Genomic DNA, 17040 nt, shown 5'->3' with positions numbered 1-17040 from the left:
GTTTTTGGAAGAGGGAGAGTTGAAAGAAATGTAAAATTGATGATATGCCCATATACAACAAATGGAATATTCATTACGATATTTTGCAAATGAATTGCTTGTAAAGGGGCTTGCACTCAGAGCTTTGTTATGGCCAATGCTGACTTGTTTTGGAAGTCTCCTTAGGTAGTCAGGCTTCATCTAAATTGTTCAAAATGTGTAGTACTGTATCAGGTTATTTCTTAGAGTAATTATGCTTATCGTTAAGTTCCAACTACACCGATGATGAAGTAGTTTCCAAAGTACTATAGCATTTCAAAGCTGTTGTAGAGAAACTGGAAGGTGCATATTAGACATATACAAAACACTCTGCGTAGCTGTGACAATAGCTTTTAGCACAAACTTTTAACAGGAAGTATCATCTGTTCCCATAAATATTTCTCTTTGTAACTGCTTATACACAAGTAATGTGTCCTGATGAGCATTGTCATTCAATTTTAAGTACATAAGTGCAGCACTCAAGATGATTGTTGTGGACATGCTGCATAATCATGACCTCCGGAAAACTGTTATTTTAATTAAACTTAGGACAATTTTAGTCTACCGCATACCTTGTGGTATGTGAATGCAATTTATAAAAACATGTCAACTTTGCTCTTTGAAGTGTCTAGCCTAAATCAGGTGGTGATAATGCAGACAAGTGGGAGGCTTAAGAAAATGTTAGTCACAAATCCTAAAGTGGGGCTGCAGCCTGAAACGGTGAGAATGTAGTCATCCAGAGCAAACGTGCAGATGAAATAAAAGGCATTGGAAGCAGTTTGGAGAACATATCTTCTTAGATTGATGTCCCAGAACTCATTTGAGGCAAACAGCAAATAAGCTGGATTTGTTAATTAATTCAGAAGTGTTGTATAAAATACATTTTTGTGATGTTATTTTGAATAGTTCTGTAAATGCCTAAGTACATGATGCTCTGCCAGACGTTGGCTATTGGACATAAGATAAGCTGCCTATCTGCTTTGGGAGAAAACAAAAATTTGAATGCTTAATTCATATTGAATGTGATATGACAGTGAACTGCTGACCATTAAGGATGAATATGAGTCAAATATTCTTAAAACTAAAATTCACATCTTAACAGTATGGCTGTATCACTAGAATCACGACAAATGCCCTCACAGCAGCAAAAGTGTTAAATTTGTTTCTCTTAGCTATTGGTAAAATCTGAATAGTATGAGATGTATTCTGTTCAAAAATAAATGTTTTAAACCCAGTCATTTTAGGTGAGGATGTCTGTCTATTGATCTTGTTCGAAGAAACACTGAAGGCATGGTTGTGACTACTACAGTTTATCTCAGTATAGAGTGGTGTTTACTTAGGCTTAATTTACATTGGTAGAAGTTCTAGTAAAGGTGGAGAAGAAAAGAACTGTGAATAAGCAAGAAGTTTCTTTTGGGAAATTGCTGTCTTTGTTAGGGACATATTTAATGATACAAAAGCTGTTGTCATAATAAATTTTCACAAGAGTTGTGGAAAACCTTTACTGTACATGTGTACTGTGGAGGCTCTTAAGAGCAAATTACGCTTAGAGAATTTGAGTGGTAAAATCAGTTCATTGTCTTGGACTTATGTAAAGGCCTTCTTTGTATATTCTAATGGACTCTTTTAAGCCCTTTCTATGGGTAGCCATTATTTTTCTCATGTTGAGTGTCAGAGTAGAGTATTGGATATATCATGGCTAAATATTGAGGAGGATTTAAAAATATGACTTGAAAACTCACTGAAAAGAACTGGGCTTGTACAAACACTGCTGGATATTACTAAGTACTTGCCAGTAGTGCTCAGGGCCCAAAGAGCATGGAAGTCATCATATATCCAAGCTCATCTTCTTCAAGAATCCCGTACCTAAATCGGCATCCGAATTTGGTATTGAGTGATTTATCTAGGTTCTGTCATCTTTACCAGTGTTAATTGTAATAATTCGAAAATAAAGTTTTAATGCACTGCATAATCTTCCTGAATACGATTCCTACTTGCTGAATCAAAGCCCTATGATTTCTTTTCCATCACAGTATTCATAGTGCTCTTCCTTGCTTGTTCATGGACGAGCACAGTCATAGTTATGTGACGTTCATCCTCAGACAAAATGTGTAGTAAGTTCTGATATGCTCTTAGGTGACAGTAGCTTTTTAGGAAGATTGTGTTTCTCAGCATATAGTTACTTCTTGGTATTTTTTTTGCTAGCTATGCAAACAAATACAAGTCTAGCATCTGGAAACTGGAATTGGAACTTGTAACTTGGCGAGATTCTTTTATTTCATCTTTTGAGTCTTAGCAGTTTTTCCTGAAGTATTTCAAGGCTAACTCTCATAGAGCTCTGTCATGAGAGTGACATGGTGGAGAATCTCAAGTAAGCTTAAACTGTCTTCAAGATGAGAATTAATTTCTGTTTGACCTATGTTTTACACAGAATGAAAAGGATTATCTTTCACAAATGTGTAGACTCTTATTTCATATTTTTATTTCTTGTTAGTTTTGATACAGTTTATCCATAAAGGCTCTTTCCTCGTCTAATTTCCCTTCTATTTAATCCTGTAATGAAGTCATAATGTTTAATTTCTGTCCTGTCAGCTTTTTATTGCAGCTGTATGCTATATGAATATGTTGCTATGACATCATTGCAGCATTAGGCAAATGATGAAGAGTAATACGTTAATGAAAACCTCCATTTATAAAAACAGAAATCACAAAAATTGTGGCCAAGTTTACTTTTTCACATATCCTTTTTTCTTGGGTTTGATACTGTTTTGTTAAAAAAATTCAAATGTGTATTATATATAATCAGCTTCATCAATTTAGTTGCTGTTTTGAAATTTAAACCGAAGGAAAACTATCAGTGCAATATGGGCCCAAAATTTCTAGCAGATATTGGATCAGTCTCATTTTCTTCATTGTACAACTGTTTCGAAGAATTCATTCTCTGGTGGCCTCTTTACATCTGCTTGTAACTTACATCTTGATGCTAGCCTACTCAGATTGAACTTTTGTGATTTCTTTCTTTTTCCAATAGCAAACACATACTGTAACTCCTGTTATGGGGACTGTGAACACCATAGAAATTGAAGCTCTTAAGAGACAAGCACTTGTGCCAGCAGGTATGTTTCTCTCAAACAGAATTTCAGTTTAATTTGTTTTGTTTTGTTTTGTTTTGTTTTTTTCCAAACAGTTAAAGGAGCCCACTGTTCAGTAACTCTTGAAGTACAGTTTTGCCTCACCTTGGAAACTGCCAGATCGTTAGCACTATCTATTGTGAATGGTACAGTGTGAAGAGTGCGCTCCACTCACAATACATAGGACTGGATTTGGCAAGCATGGAAACATTGTTAGGTTGGTTATTCTGGCTAAGAAGATCGGAGATGGCCAACGTGAAGTTAAAGGGACTATGCCCTTGGAGCGTGTTCTTCATAAATGCTACACATGCACAGTAGTCGTAGCTTTCTGAGCTGATGTTGAAATCATGTGTAGTAGTTTGCTTTGTAAAACTGAACCCATTCCATTATACCATGCCATAAATGGAATTTGAATATCACAGATTCGTCTAAGAGACCACGAATTGAAGTGGGCCGTCATGGGATGGTTTTTCAGCATCCGGGTGTGGCTTCAGGAGTTCCTCTTCAACAGCTAATGCCAACGGCACAAGGTACTGTGTCACCACATGCCAATTGCACATTAATTTAACAAGGAGATGTTAGTGATGGGACTAGAAACTTGGGCTTCCAAGATCCTAGCCCCACCACATACTACTCCATGTAAATTAATACTTGGTATGCAATGCCTGGTTTGTTTAAGGAGCTGAGTGACGGGCTCCAAAGGTGCATGTGGGCATGGAAATACGTCACAGGTGCTGATGCAAAATGGTTAATCTGAGAATCCTGGAACTGAGCCAATGGTTTGTGAAAAAGAAACCTCCTAACCTGCAGCATACATGACAGTTTTTTTTTTTTATTCAGTAGTCATGCTAGGTTTTAGAACATTTGTTAGAGCGAGTCCGTTAATAACTAAATGTTATTTAGACTTGATGCCGTTATTTTAGGTTAAATTCCTGTTAGCTCATCATTCCTTTTTTTCTTTTTAAGTATAGGAAATTCAGAAGACGTTTAATGACTTTTTTTTTTTTTTTTAATAATAGCTGTGCTCCAAATTTTAGTTGTAGTCCTGTGCATGGAAAACTTTGCTGTTTATTGTAATAGTGGTTTACTTTGTGATTGTGATGTGGTATTTTCAATTGATGGTGTCTTGTGGCAAAGTAAGTAACAAATCAATCTACTTGCAGTTGATTTCCTCTTTGTATTAGTAAAGCACACTGGACCTTTAATTTCATCTGTGTGTGTTTTTTCTTGCTTTGTAGGTGGGATGCCTCCCACTCCTCAAACCGTACAACTAACTGGACAGAAACAGAGTCAACAACAGTACGACCCATCTAAAGGTCCTCCTGTGCAGAACGCAGCAAGTTTGCATACACCACCGCCGCAGCTGCCAGGGCGACTGCAACCTGCGAATGTTCCCATGACATCTCTCCCAGCAGCACTGCAGCTTTCGCAGCAGCAACCACAGATAGTGGAATCTCCAGCTCAGCCCCAGATTCAGGTGAAGATCCAGCCCCAAGGTGTACCCCTGACTTCTGCTCCACTTCCAGCACCACTTCAGCAGCAGGTGCCGCCAGCAATCCACGTACAAGGACAGACACCAAACCAAGTGTCACAACCACAAGCTACAATACAGCAACAGGTATGTGAGCTTTATTGGGGTAAAAATATGTCTGTTTCAACGTGCAGTAAAATAAAACAATATTATCTTCCTGAAAATATGTGAAAGATTGTAACATTTTTTAACTCCGCTGGACATAGCCTGCAAACAACAATCCTTTCTTTACAAAAATGCAGGTGTACATTTTTTTACTGGATTAAAGTTAGGTCAGCATTACATTTTGCTTTAATGCAGTATCGAATGCTAAACTCATCACTAACAAATATGTTTCTTGGGCAGACTGTGACTCTGACACGACCATCTGCAGATCCTGCTCAGTCTTCTCAGCGCCTTACGGCAAATACGCTACCGCCTACCTCATCCATCGCACCAGCAACCATCTCAGGCACAACTCCGCCTTCTACATATCCAGTACAAACAAACAGAACCTCTCCAGCAACTAACAAGTCATTGTCTCCTATTGCCTCAAAACCCCCAGGCTTAGCAGTAGCCGCAGCACCTAAAACACAAAGTCCAGCTCAGAATGCAGCAGTATTACCACAGGACAATTCTCAAGACAAGCTTGCTGAGCAAGTAAAGCTGGTAAGATTCTTTTTTTTTTTTTTTTTTTTTTGGAAGGGAGGAACTTATAAGCAGTTAACGCACAGATAGGTTACGTGGTTGCATTATGAAGATGGGATGTTTTCTGTATGTGGTGTTTTAGAAGTTTAACTGATTGGTTTTTGCTTTTACACAGAAGTTAGAGAATTTCAGAGAAGCTGAAGTCGCCACTGCTAATGAGTAATAAGACTAACAAGTCTTCACAGAGTTGTATTCTTTCTCTTCCTACTGTGTTGTTTCTATCTAGTCGTTCAAGGCAGCTGCAGCCCTATTTATATATATAATAAAATGGAGACGTATTGTTTTGTTTATTTAATGGGAACTTCATAGAGAACTTGTTTTTTCTAAAAATTAAGAAGTAGTAGTAATGAAGATGCCTTTATCCTTTTTTTTGTTTCTCTCTGGTTAAATACAGCTGCAGAATTCAATTTATAAAAAAAGGATTATTTGATTGCAGTTTGCTTGTGTCTTGTAACTTGTTTTTTGTGCTATCCAGTGAACCTCTTCATTCTTCTATTTAACAAGGTACTTTTTATAATACAGGATAAAGTACTGTGTTTCTCTTTGTGCGTAAGCTGAATTTAGTCTGGTAATTCCTACACTGATAAAATATTCACTTGATTTGTATAATGTGTGTGTTATGTTGTTACACTTTTTTTTTTGCTGTCAATTATTTTGATGAAGCTGGAGGAAATACTGTTTTTATATTTGACTGCTATTGCAGGTGCATCATGTAGCTTCTTTGTAATGACATGTACTTTTTTTTTTAAAGGAAAATCAAATCCATCAGCGAATAGCAGAACTGAGGAAGGAAGGTTTATGGTCCCTGAGGCGACTTCCTAAACTCCAAGAGGCTCCAAGACCGAAATCTCACTGGGATTATTTGCTGGAAGAAATGCAGTGGATGGCAACTGATTTTGCTCAAGAGAGAAAGTGGAAGATGGCAACTGCTAAGAAGGTACTTGAAAAATGCGTCATCATTTTGAATCAAAACAGTTAATCTTGGTGTCATTCAACTTTGTACCAAAGCTATTTAAATGTTTTTTTCCTATGGAAAAAAGCGATGAGAGTATAAAGCACTGATTTTTATCTTAAAAGAGAAGCCAAGTAATCAGCTTGGGATAATCTAGCATTTGGTACTGAATCAATAATTGTGATTTCAGAAGCAGACAATAGTTTTGGGTTTTGTGGCCTTTGTTCCTCTTGAAATAAAATAACTTATTTAGGGGCCTCAGTATGTATGTTAACTCTGTCATATTTAAAAACAATGGCCATCATGCCTGTCTCATGTGTCACTTACTTCTCTCAATGAAAAGTAAATATACAATTTCTTAAAAAAAATTCCACTGAGTGTGGTTCTCTGTTCAGTTCTTCTGTTCATCTCAGAAGATGAAGGAGAAGTTAGAGATTTTAAGGGGCAGCAGTGGAAGCAAGGTATAGAACTGTTTCTGTAGGGGAAGAGAGCAACACAGTGGGCATAATTGAAAATATGAATGAAAATTAGGTGGCTTTGAGATGATATGTAAAATCTGTTTACATATATTAAACAAGTGTTTGCTATGGATTCTGGCAATTTTACACCTTCTTTTGAAACATTTTTGAACCGATTTTGGGTAATGAAGAGAAAAACTGAAGATCATTGGTTTAATTGGCCGTTTTGTTTTCTACTGTATTTCCCAAAATGCTGCAAATTCAGGACTCTTTTCCTTAGAAACATAGTTTTAAAGTAGTTGTATCATTTTGTGAACACAGATCTGCATTTTGAAAATAATTTGAATCTAAATTTGAAGTACTTTGTGACCAATGGTAGGTTTTTAAGAATAGGAGAAATAGGCAGAGCAAATATGGAATGATCCTTCCCCTGGCAGTACCCTTCAAACTTCTGGAAGTCAACGTTTTAGGGACCTCCTGAGGTACAGGTTGCAGTTGAATCAGTCTTTAACAGGCACTGATGGATCTGTATTTCATTCATGTATGTACTGTCTTTCTGAACTAATTTTACCCTCATTTATGTCTCTGTGACATATTGGGATGTGATTTCTATGCTTAATATGTATTGTCTGAAAAAGGTTTTCTTTTGTATGGTTGCTGCCAGTTTTAGTAGATTTTCTCTAATTCTTGTATTGAGAGAGAAGAGTGAATTAAGAGTTCTCTACTTGATTGCTTGGTTACAGTTCCTGTACTGTAACCCTTTCTTTCTCCCTTTGTTTTTCATGTCTGTTGTTTTACTGACATGGTAAGAATTCAAAATACTGGAGGCAACTGCTAGATGTATTAAAACCACAGTCAACATTTAGCTGCTGCTAACTCATAGAATCTTAAGAAATATGGTGTTCTATATATTGAGGTAACCAAATTGAGCCTCTCTCATGGTGTTTTAGATGGTAAGAACTGTGGCTCGTTATCACGAAGAAAAGAAACTTAATGAAGAGCGAGCAAAAAAGGAAGAACAAAACAAACTAAGGCGAATTGCTGCATCAATTGCTAGAGAAATAGAATACTTCTGGTCTAACATCGAACAGGTAAATGCTGGCTTTTTAATACTTGTGTAAGTCTCTGCTTTTTTATCTTCAGTATTCAATTTATAAAATCTAAATGCTTTATTAGACTTGATTTACGTTTTAGGTTGTTGAAATAAAACTGCAAATTGAATTTCAAGAGAAAAGGAAAAAAGCTTTGAATTTAAAGAAAATTTCAAAGAAAGGTAATTGTATTTCATTTCATAAGCAACCCCGTATAAATTCTCATGCTTTTGTTCTGTATAATTTCACTGAATTGGGATTTCATCTTATTGGCGGTAGAATTGGTAGATGCTAATAATAGATTCTGAACAAATCTGAGCTATGAGTTATGATTTTTTTTATGCTAGTTAATTGTTTTTGTGTTTTCTGTTGGATGCAATTAAAAGTTAACTTCTGAAATATAAAATTGCTAAGTAACTAGTGCATACATCAAATATAATAATTTTCTAGGTAAGGATGCAAAACCTACAGAAGACCTTTTATTGGAAAGAGAAAGTGAAATGGTAAGTTTTTGTTTCTTAAAAATAATCAGATTAATTTAAATTAATATGTTCCTTAAATGCACACCAAAGATAAGCAGATTCCTGTGCAGTTACTGACAACTGAACTTATAGTCAATAGCATATGTATCATTATTTTTGATTATGAACCATAACCTTTAACAGTGAATTGGGGAAGTGTGTTGTGGTTAACACATGCCTCTTCAAAGAAGAGTTCGTATTTATTCAGTGGCTTTGAATCAGTCATTCTAAGGTTATAAGAACACAAGCTGCATAAATTAATTGCTAGACTTTGTTTTGGGCTAGACTTTATTCTACTGTAGTCGGAGTAAGCTTTGTGGGGCATACAAAGCTCATTTTCAGCTATTTCGCAGCCTATGTCCTGGTTTACCTTCTGAGATATGTAAGTATGTGTTGCAGAATGAATCAAACGGAATGAAACTTAAATATCCTTTGCCTTAGATGAAATGTGTGCTAGGACTCCTTGGCTACCTTTGTGCAATTGGGAAAAAAACAAGCAGGGGACTGTTCTGTGGCCCTGCGCCATTTGCCACTGCACAGCTGATGTCTACTTGCTGAAATGTTTGTCTCTCTCAAACAGAATTCCTGCATCTGAACTTCCAGTTAGGAACAACCTTTATCATGTATCATCAGCCAAACTGTGGCCTAGTACCGTCTATGAGAGTGTTGTGCTGGCCAAACCATGCTACAGATTGTGCTGGACAGTAGAGAGTGAACCGTTGTAGGCCAGTGCACAAGCCTGTGCCATATTGCTATTCTCTTGACTAGTGAAGTCTTTGATTCCAAATTGGGTAAAAGTTCTGTGCCTCAATACTACTTTTAAAAGAAAGTTTGTATTGTTATTCTGTGCCTCACTGGAACTTAGTATTTTGGACTACAGACACTTGAACTAGCTGATTGCAAACTACCTTCAATATAGAAGCAGAGTATCCACCTCTGTATAACTGAACCAGGCTAAAATGTCTTACCAGGAGTCATTAATGCAGCTATAGTTCTTCTGAACCTGAGATGATTAGTCTGAACAGCGCTGTGCTATTTCACATGGCATTGCTGGTTCAGGTTGACAGTAGCTGGTAGGTCATTAGGTAAAGGAGAACAGATACACTCTTAATTCCAAAGTGAATTTTCATAGTTTTATCTTGCTGAAATCACGTGTGTTTTACTTAGGCTTGCCACCCTTCAGATTGCACAATCAAAAGTCTTATTCTTTGTCTTTCATACTAAAGATGAGAGTTTAAAAACAGAAGGAGGGGGAGAAGATAATTAGTTTAGACATGGATATTGTAAATGTAAAGGTAATTTGAGACACTTTTTTCATTTTGTTTCCATGACTGGGGAAGTGCTGATAGACATGAAGTGTCTAGTAGCTGCTGTCATTGTAAGACATCTGCTGCTTTCTTTAAAAAACCAAAAAAAAATCCCTAGCTCTGTGTTCTATAATTTTAAACATTTCAATTATTTAATGCTAGGGTACGTCATCATCTGGAAGGAAAAGAAAGGCAAGCACGTCTTTGACTGATGAGGAAGGTAAATCACTTTTCAGAACTGTGTGTCCATAGTGCGATATGTGAGTTATATAACAAAACCCTGAAACCACTGATTTTCAGTTTGTTACTGCATGTACCAAATACTTTTTGCAAACCAAATGTCAACCCTCATTCACTTATTTGAGAGATTGGATAGTAAACTAAGGAAAAGTGCTTCAGTGAAAATTAGAAAATAAGATTTTCACTAGAAACAAACTCCCATCATTGTTGGTAGATTTTGATTCTTTCTCTTCTCATTCTTTTGTTTCTCAAACCTTACTAATACTGTTAAACTTCTTTTGACGCTTTCAGACTGGATAGTCCACCTACTTTAGTGACTTTCTTGTGATGACAGATGTGTCATGTTTCTGACCAAAAGAAATCCGCAGTTTATAGCTCCAGAATAATCTATCTCTTGGGACCATTGTCAACTAACCCTTAACACTTCAAATCTGCCTTTTTTCCTGAGGCATGAGTGCTTTCCCTTGTCTTTAAGATCTAGGTATAGCTACTCTCAGATTTTCTTGTTTTCCATGTCTCATGCTTTTTGAATCCTACTTATTTATATGATGTCCTGTGCTGGTTTACAATTTAGGGGGTTACAAACTTTGTGAATTATTGTGTAATTTGAATGCCATACCTAGCATTTGTTTTGATTTTAGTTGAAGATGAAGAAGAAACAATTGAAGAACAAGAAGCTAAAGAAGGAAATATAAACCATCAAATTGAATTGTCTAACCTAGCCAAAGAAGGTAGGCATGCAGCTTACTACTTCTTTGTGGACTCTGAAATAACATGTGAAAACACATAGCAATTATTGTATTTGTGAATGGGGTTATCAGATGAAAAAAAAAAAGCTGAATGCTTTCAGATGTTCAGTCATATATAATCTGTATTTTTCTTTTTTCTGTACAGGAAGTTGTAGCAGTTAGTTTATGGGATGATGATGGATATCTGTACTTTGTGAAGCAGTTCATATACTTAACTAGTTATCGAGCAGTGTGGCTTGAGAAAAAGTATTTCTCTATCTAAACATCGTGCTTCTTTAAAACCGCACAGCAGAAGACTCCCAACCTAAGTTCTGTGTGCCCGTGATAAACATTTAAAAACAAAAGTGTACCAGATTGACCAAGTGGTGGTACTTGTCTTTCAGTGTAGTGAGTTTCATCAGAACGCTGATCGTGAGCAGTGCTGCTTCTTCCCTGTTAGGGATGTGTGAGTGTGAGGAGACGTGAAAATTGTATCAACTGTTTTGAGTATCTCAGGGTTTTGTAGCGTACCTGATCAGTTTGAAAGGGCCCTGAAGTGCTTATCTTGGAGGTATAAATACTCGAAAGGAAAGGGGCTTTTAGGGATGGCAGTGCTCTAACTAGCAGTCCTTTTCCGTTAGCAACATAGCAACAACTGCTTTGCAGAGCGTGATGTACGCAAAGTATCCCATGGAGATCATTTCAGTTATCATGGTAAAAACCTTGCCGATTTTTAGCGACAGGGTTCCTGTTAAGCTAGGCCTGCTCAGCAATCAATATTCAGTTTCCAAATCTGTTTGTTTGGTCTGTTTGGCAGCTTAGTGGCTGCAGCCAACTGGACAGCTGGAAGCATTAAAACTCTTGTCTAGTCAGCCAAGTTCCTAATGAGGGTGTTTCTGGATTGATTGGTCACCAACAGCTTATACATTCCTGCCTCAACAGACCAAGCAAGCGATCATGGAGATTCTGTAGCAAGGTTGAGGTACTACTCTTTAATTGTCATTCAGGCACTCAGCTGGATTTGATGCCCCTACCTCTCCAACCACTGGCTTACTGTTGGTTTATATAATAAGTTTGTAATACAGTAGAAAGCAAGCTGGATGAGCAAACTACTTAGTTATGCTGCAAGCCTCAGTGTAATGCAAGTGTTCTCCATAATCCAGGTCTTTAAATAAATTTTGCCATCCTCCAACTAATAATTACCTGTAATAATTAGCTTCTGTATAGAGGACTAGTGTGTTAGATAATAGTGAAGGATGTAATGAGATTTAAAAAAATGGTATTGATTGTAACAAGGTTTTGATATTTCTAAACTTACCTGCTTTAATGACCTTCAGCTGAATTGCCTTTGGATGATTTACTAAAGATGTACGAAGGTGCCTTTGCAGAAAATTTTCATTGGCCCCAGCCTAAGCCCGACAGCGAAGAGGATAGCAGTGAAGAAGGTAAGTTATTTTTTATTTAGAAGAAAGTGCTGATCTGTAGGGTGAAATAAAGTGATTGATCTTAGAGCCTCTTTTACGAATACTGTTTGTACTAAAGGAAAAAAAGCATGGAATGAATCACATTTTAAATGGTTCCTATTTTTAAGTGCAGAATAATGTCCTATACAAGAAGGAAGGGAAAGTACAGTGGCTTTCTGGCTAAGTATTTGGAATTTGGATATCACTAATTATTTTTTGGATAATCATCTGAAGATTTTCTTCCTTTTCTTTCATTTCTCAGTGTGTGAAAAGAGGATAATATTTGCCTACCTAAGGATGTGTGAGAGATTCTCAGGAACTGTAGTGAGCCATAGAAGAGCCTTTTTACGCTGAATAAAGCGGCATACTTCATAGCTAGTTGTTATTACACAGTTGCCAGCTATTCTATGCTAACACGATGATAGAATTGTAGATTTGAGGGTAGATTTTAGGAAATACTAGAGGACATCCTCGGAAGTTGTAAAAAGCTAATGATCCTGTTAGCCTAGCTAGTGTTAAATATCCAGAACGTGTTCCTGAACTTAAGCTATTTTCTGTTTAAGGTCATAGCGTTGTTTTTAAAAGCTAGCTACCTTCTTTTAGATTCCTGTCTGAATTCTAGCCATCTCAATTCCTTTGTGTAACTGTTCGTAAGTGTATGTTTATTTAAAACACCAATGTAATTTTTCTCTCTCATAGAAATGGAAGACCATATCTCTGACAGGGAGAGTCCTCAGAAAGAAGTTGTTCTCATAGACTCACTTCTCAGCATTGACCAGTACAAGGGTATAGACAGATCAAGTCCTCCAAAGAAACATATGCGAGACATATCAGAAGTTGCTGCTGCAGCAGAAATGCTGTTACCTAAAGGCAGCTCAAGGATAACAACAGCGGTAAAACTCATTGTTTTCTGCTACTGTATGTGTTTTTTTCTACATAAAGAATGCCTTCCTGTGATTTAGCAGATTTTAACTCCACATTAACAGTAAATATTTTTGCTAGTTAGTGAACTGTAAAATGGATATACTTTATGACACGGTCTTTGACTTTAAATCAGAAAAAAAGTATCAATTCATTCTTGTTACAGGTAAAATATAATACTCCATCCCTTTTGTATGGACCTCTCAGAGAATATCAAAAGATTGGACTTGATTGGTTAGCAAAGCTCTACAAGAAGAATCTCAATGGCATTTTGGCAGATGAGGCTGGGCTTGGCAAAACAGTGCAAGTGATTGCCTTTTTTGCGCACTTAGCTTGTAATGAAGGTAACTTGCTTCTCACAATTTTGGACAGGTGCTGGGCCAGTGTTATCTTCATGAGTCGTAGACTTGGGTCAGTTTTTTCTGTTGATTCGTATCAGACTTTAGTTAGCATACAGCGTATGATTATCTTAGAAAAACCTTCTTATATTAAACGTGACTTGGGGTGCCTTCATGCTAAGTATACTGTTTGATCAATCTGCTGTTACCTTCTAGATGACAAAAATCCTTCAGAAGCCCTAGTTTATTGGTATAAAAAAGTATAAAAATCTTCCCTAATTGTTTAATGACCAAATGGCCACAGATGGTTAAATTCAAGGAGTAAACATAAACAGTGGGACAACTGTGCCTTGGATGTCATATCAAGTATCATTGGTAGTGTTGTAGCCAGGTTGCTTTGACAATATGAGTAAAGCAAAGCTTGTTCTGGAAGTGTGGAATATCTTTTATTCAAACAGTTGATGTAATTGGGGGAAAAATAGTTGTTTGGTACACAAGTTGTACTTTGAGTCTGAAAAATAAGAGAGAATAGACTAGTCATTAAAATAGTTCTATTTGTGTTGTTATTGGGTCTCGCTTTGAACAACTAATTTAGTACACTCCACTTAAAAAATCAGGGAAGGAGATATGTCACATGAATTATCATGAGTCACTTTCTGTTGTTAACTACTATGTTTTACCTTCTGTAGGTAATTGGGGTCCTCATCTTGTTGTTGTACGGAGCTGTAACATACTGAAGTGGGAGCTGGAATTGAAACGCTGGTGCCCAGGATTGAAAATTCTTCTCTACTTTGGTAGCCAAAGAGAACTTAGGGCAAAGAGACAGGTATTTTATTTTGCAACTCCTACTCCACCGTATTTTGCATTTTAGATGGTGAGAATCTTCTCTTAAGCTGCATTTATCTTTGTGTTCCTTATATCCTGATGGGATATAAGAAGTTTTTAACACTACAAGTTACTTTGCAGAGAGATTCACATCTATCAGTTCTGGATTTCCAAAGTTATTTTTGGAACTCTCTTGATCTTGAACAATACATAGAATACTTAACTTGCTTTCTGAACCACTTGTAATTCAGAGACCAAGACTGTCTTTTAAAATGCCTTGGTTCATAGTATCTTTCTGTTCCTAATTAATAAATAGCAGGTTGTAAGATACCTGAGAGTTCTGCATTAGCTTTTCTATCTCGCTCTTTTTTTCCTTTTCTGTAGGAATGGATGGAACCCAACAGCTTTAATGTGTGTATCACTTCCTACAAACAACTGTTCAAAGGCCACCCAGCATTTATGAAAATGCGATGGAAATACTTAATAGTAGATGAGATGCAACAAATAAAGAATATGACAGAGAAACACTGGGAGGCGCTTTTCAGTCTCCGAAGGTAAGGAGCATGGCATTGTTTTCCTATTGGCAGGGTTTTTTTTTCTCTTCATGTCCTATCAGTTTTCCTATTCAAGAGAACTGTATAGTTATCTTGTATTTGGTTTGCTCAAATTGCTGTGCTATTTACCAGTGTTCACTTTCTAGAGGTTTTTCAGTTGAAAATCAGGATTCGGAGACATGCTCACCGTATCGTGGTTGCAGCTACCTTACCACTAGAACTCTTCTCTGCTAGTACTCTGTGCTCCCAGACAGGTCCCCTTATATGTTGTGATACTTTGCAATGAAGAAGCTAGCTTGACAGCATATTAAAGATTAAAAAGATATTTATCCTGGATTTAACTTTTTAACACTACTTATTTCTTCCGTGTATCTGACAATCCTAAACGTGCAGTAAATGTAGTGTTTGAATATTGGTCTCCTTTTCACAATGATGCTATCGAAGTGCTATATCGGTTAAAAATCTTTTTTTATTATTCACAGTCAGCATCGTTTGCTTCTGATAGACACTCCTTTGCATAACACGTTGATGGAGCTGTGGACCATGGTACATTTTCTGATTCCAGGAATTTCTAGACCTTATCTAGATTTTCCAGTAAAAGCAGCTAATGAGGAGAACCAGGATTATTGCCATAAACTGGTCATCAGGTTACACAGAGTATGTTGTTATTTTTTCTCATCTTCCTTACTACAGTAGTTAAACATGACTGATTTATTAAAAAAAAAAAAAAAGTGGTTTACCTCGAAGTTTTGGCCTTTCTTAATGCTTTGATCAGTTCAGACAGGAACTCCTACTGTAAGTAGGGTTTTCTGCTACCGGAAGAGTACAGATAGAGGTTTGTTTTTTAAATAATACAAGGCTTAGATTTTGAAGCATGGCACAGAAATTAAACAACAAAACACATAACTGTGTATGTAGCAATGTAATTGCATGTCATATATGAAGTTTATCATATTAAATGCATTGGATGTGAGTGGGTTTAGCTTCCTGTTGTAAAAGTGCCTCTTTGAAGTGAGAAAAGTTTTGTTTTTTCCCCTCAATTATGAAATGTTTCAGATGATTCAGCCGTTTATTTTGCGAAGATCAAAGAGAGATGTTGAAAAGCAGCTAACAAAGAAATATGAACATGTGCTAAAGTGTCGCCTTTCTAGTCGACAAAAAGCTATGTATGAAGATGTCATATTACAACCAGGGTAAGGAGTTAAAACAGTAGATAAGAAGCGCTCTCATTTTTGATGCTTAAGCAAGATGATAAACAGTTGTCGTGGTTGGGTATATTTTAATGCTTTTCTGGATTTTTCCATCATGACTAGTGAATAGAATATGATTACATTGTAAGCTAGAATTACAAGCTAGTGCTGTTATAAGCCTAATGACAAACGTATGGATTTAACTCTAGAACCTTTAAATCAAGTTATAATGGTCAGTTTTGTCATTATTTTGTTGTAGAATTTGTCAAAGGGTTCTTTATTACGTAAAGCCTAAAGTGTCATCCCCTCCCTTTACCTGTGCTGTGGTATTAAGTGGTTTGTGATAGGCGGAGGGATGGAACAGAAACAAAAAAGTGTAGGTGGAGGATAGGGAACTGCTTAGGTTGTGTCTGACTGTAGGGTGGCACTGGTCCCGAAGTTTCATGTTTCCAAACTGGTATTTATGACAGTGCTACTTAAAATACTGTGGAAAGACCTATATAAAAGCGAAGCATATATGAAGATTTTTGCACAAGATTCTTAAGTTGCCAATTTAAGGGCATCTCTTTATGACTTGATTCAAGCTGTGCTTAAATTGATGTCTTTCTGTGCAAATTGTTTGATAGAACCCAAGAAGCCCTCAAAAGTGGACACTTTGTCAGTGTCCTGCATGTCCTGATGCAGCTGCAAAGGATTTGTAATCACCCTGATCTGATTAACCCTCGGCTTTCAAGTACCTCTTTTGTATCAGAAACACTAGAATATAGAACTGCATCTCTGGTACTGAGTGCCCTAGAAAAGGATATTTGGAAGGTGAGTAAAAAGTAAACTTTTTTTTTCCTTAATGCCCTTGTAGAATTTCAGTGTTTAGTTTTGTTTTATTATACATCATCAGCCTATCTGAAGTTTATAAATAGAAAGAATGCATTATTCCATAGCCATACACGCCAAATGCGTACTTTCTGAATCTCTTTTTCTTGATAGTAGTTTGAGGTTTTCAAGCAGTTTGTAGTCAGTAATTTCTCAAGAACTATGTGTTTGAAGAGAAACTAGATTTGCTTTGCATCATACTCATATCTGCAGGA

At 36.6% G+C, this 17040-nt stretch overlaps 1 protein-coding gene across 3 annotated transcripts in view; it reads left to right on the top strand.

Moving 5' to 3' along the window:
• Positions 1 to 17040, top strand: part of EP400 (E1A binding protein p400) — a 50017-nt gene that overhangs the window by 6599 nt on the left and 26378 nt on the right. For 2 of the 3 annotated variants that reach the window (XM_068910956.1, XM_068910955.1), the window contains 18 exons: positions 3050 to 3134; positions 3572 to 3679; positions 4388 to 4767; positions 5026 to 5328; positions 6119 to 6304; positions 7728 to 7868; positions 7972 to 8050; positions 8319 to 8371; positions 9859 to 9916; positions 10578 to 10667; positions 12002 to 12109; positions 12827 to 13020; positions 13215 to 13392; positions 14076 to 14212; positions 14596 to 14765; positions 15248 to 15422; positions 15822 to 15958; positions 16582 to 16768. In XM_068910956.1, the coding sequence (XP_068767057.1) occupies positions 3050 to 3134; positions 3572 to 3679; positions 4388 to 4767; positions 5026 to 5328; positions 6119 to 6304; positions 7728 to 7868; positions 7972 to 8050; positions 8319 to 8371; positions 9859 to 9916; positions 10578 to 10667; positions 12002 to 12109; positions 12827 to 13020; positions 13215 to 13392; positions 14076 to 14212; positions 14596 to 14765; positions 15248 to 15422; positions 15822 to 15958; positions 16582 to 16768 (2769 nt within the window). The remainder of the gene's footprint in view (positions 1 to 3049; positions 3135 to 3571; positions 3680 to 4387; positions 4768 to 5025; positions 5329 to 6118; positions 6305 to 7727; positions 7869 to 7971; positions 8051 to 8318; positions 8372 to 9858; positions 9917 to 10577; positions 10668 to 12001; positions 12110 to 12826; positions 13021 to 13214; positions 13393 to 14075; positions 14213 to 14595; positions 14766 to 15247; positions 15423 to 15821; positions 15959 to 16581; positions 16769 to 17040) is intronic. The other variant, XM_068910957.1, reaches the window with a different exon arrangement.

Source organism: Struthio camelus, chromosome 17 (genome assembly GCF_040807025.1).
Source record: "Struthio camelus isolate bStrCam1 chromosome 17, bStrCam1.hap1, whole genome shotgun sequence".
In the NCBI taxonomy this organism is placed as follows: domain Eukaryota; kingdom Metazoa; phylum Chordata; class Aves; order Struthioniformes; family Struthionidae; genus Struthio; species Struthio camelus.
This window is presented reverse-complemented; position numbering and strand designations above follow the sequence as displayed.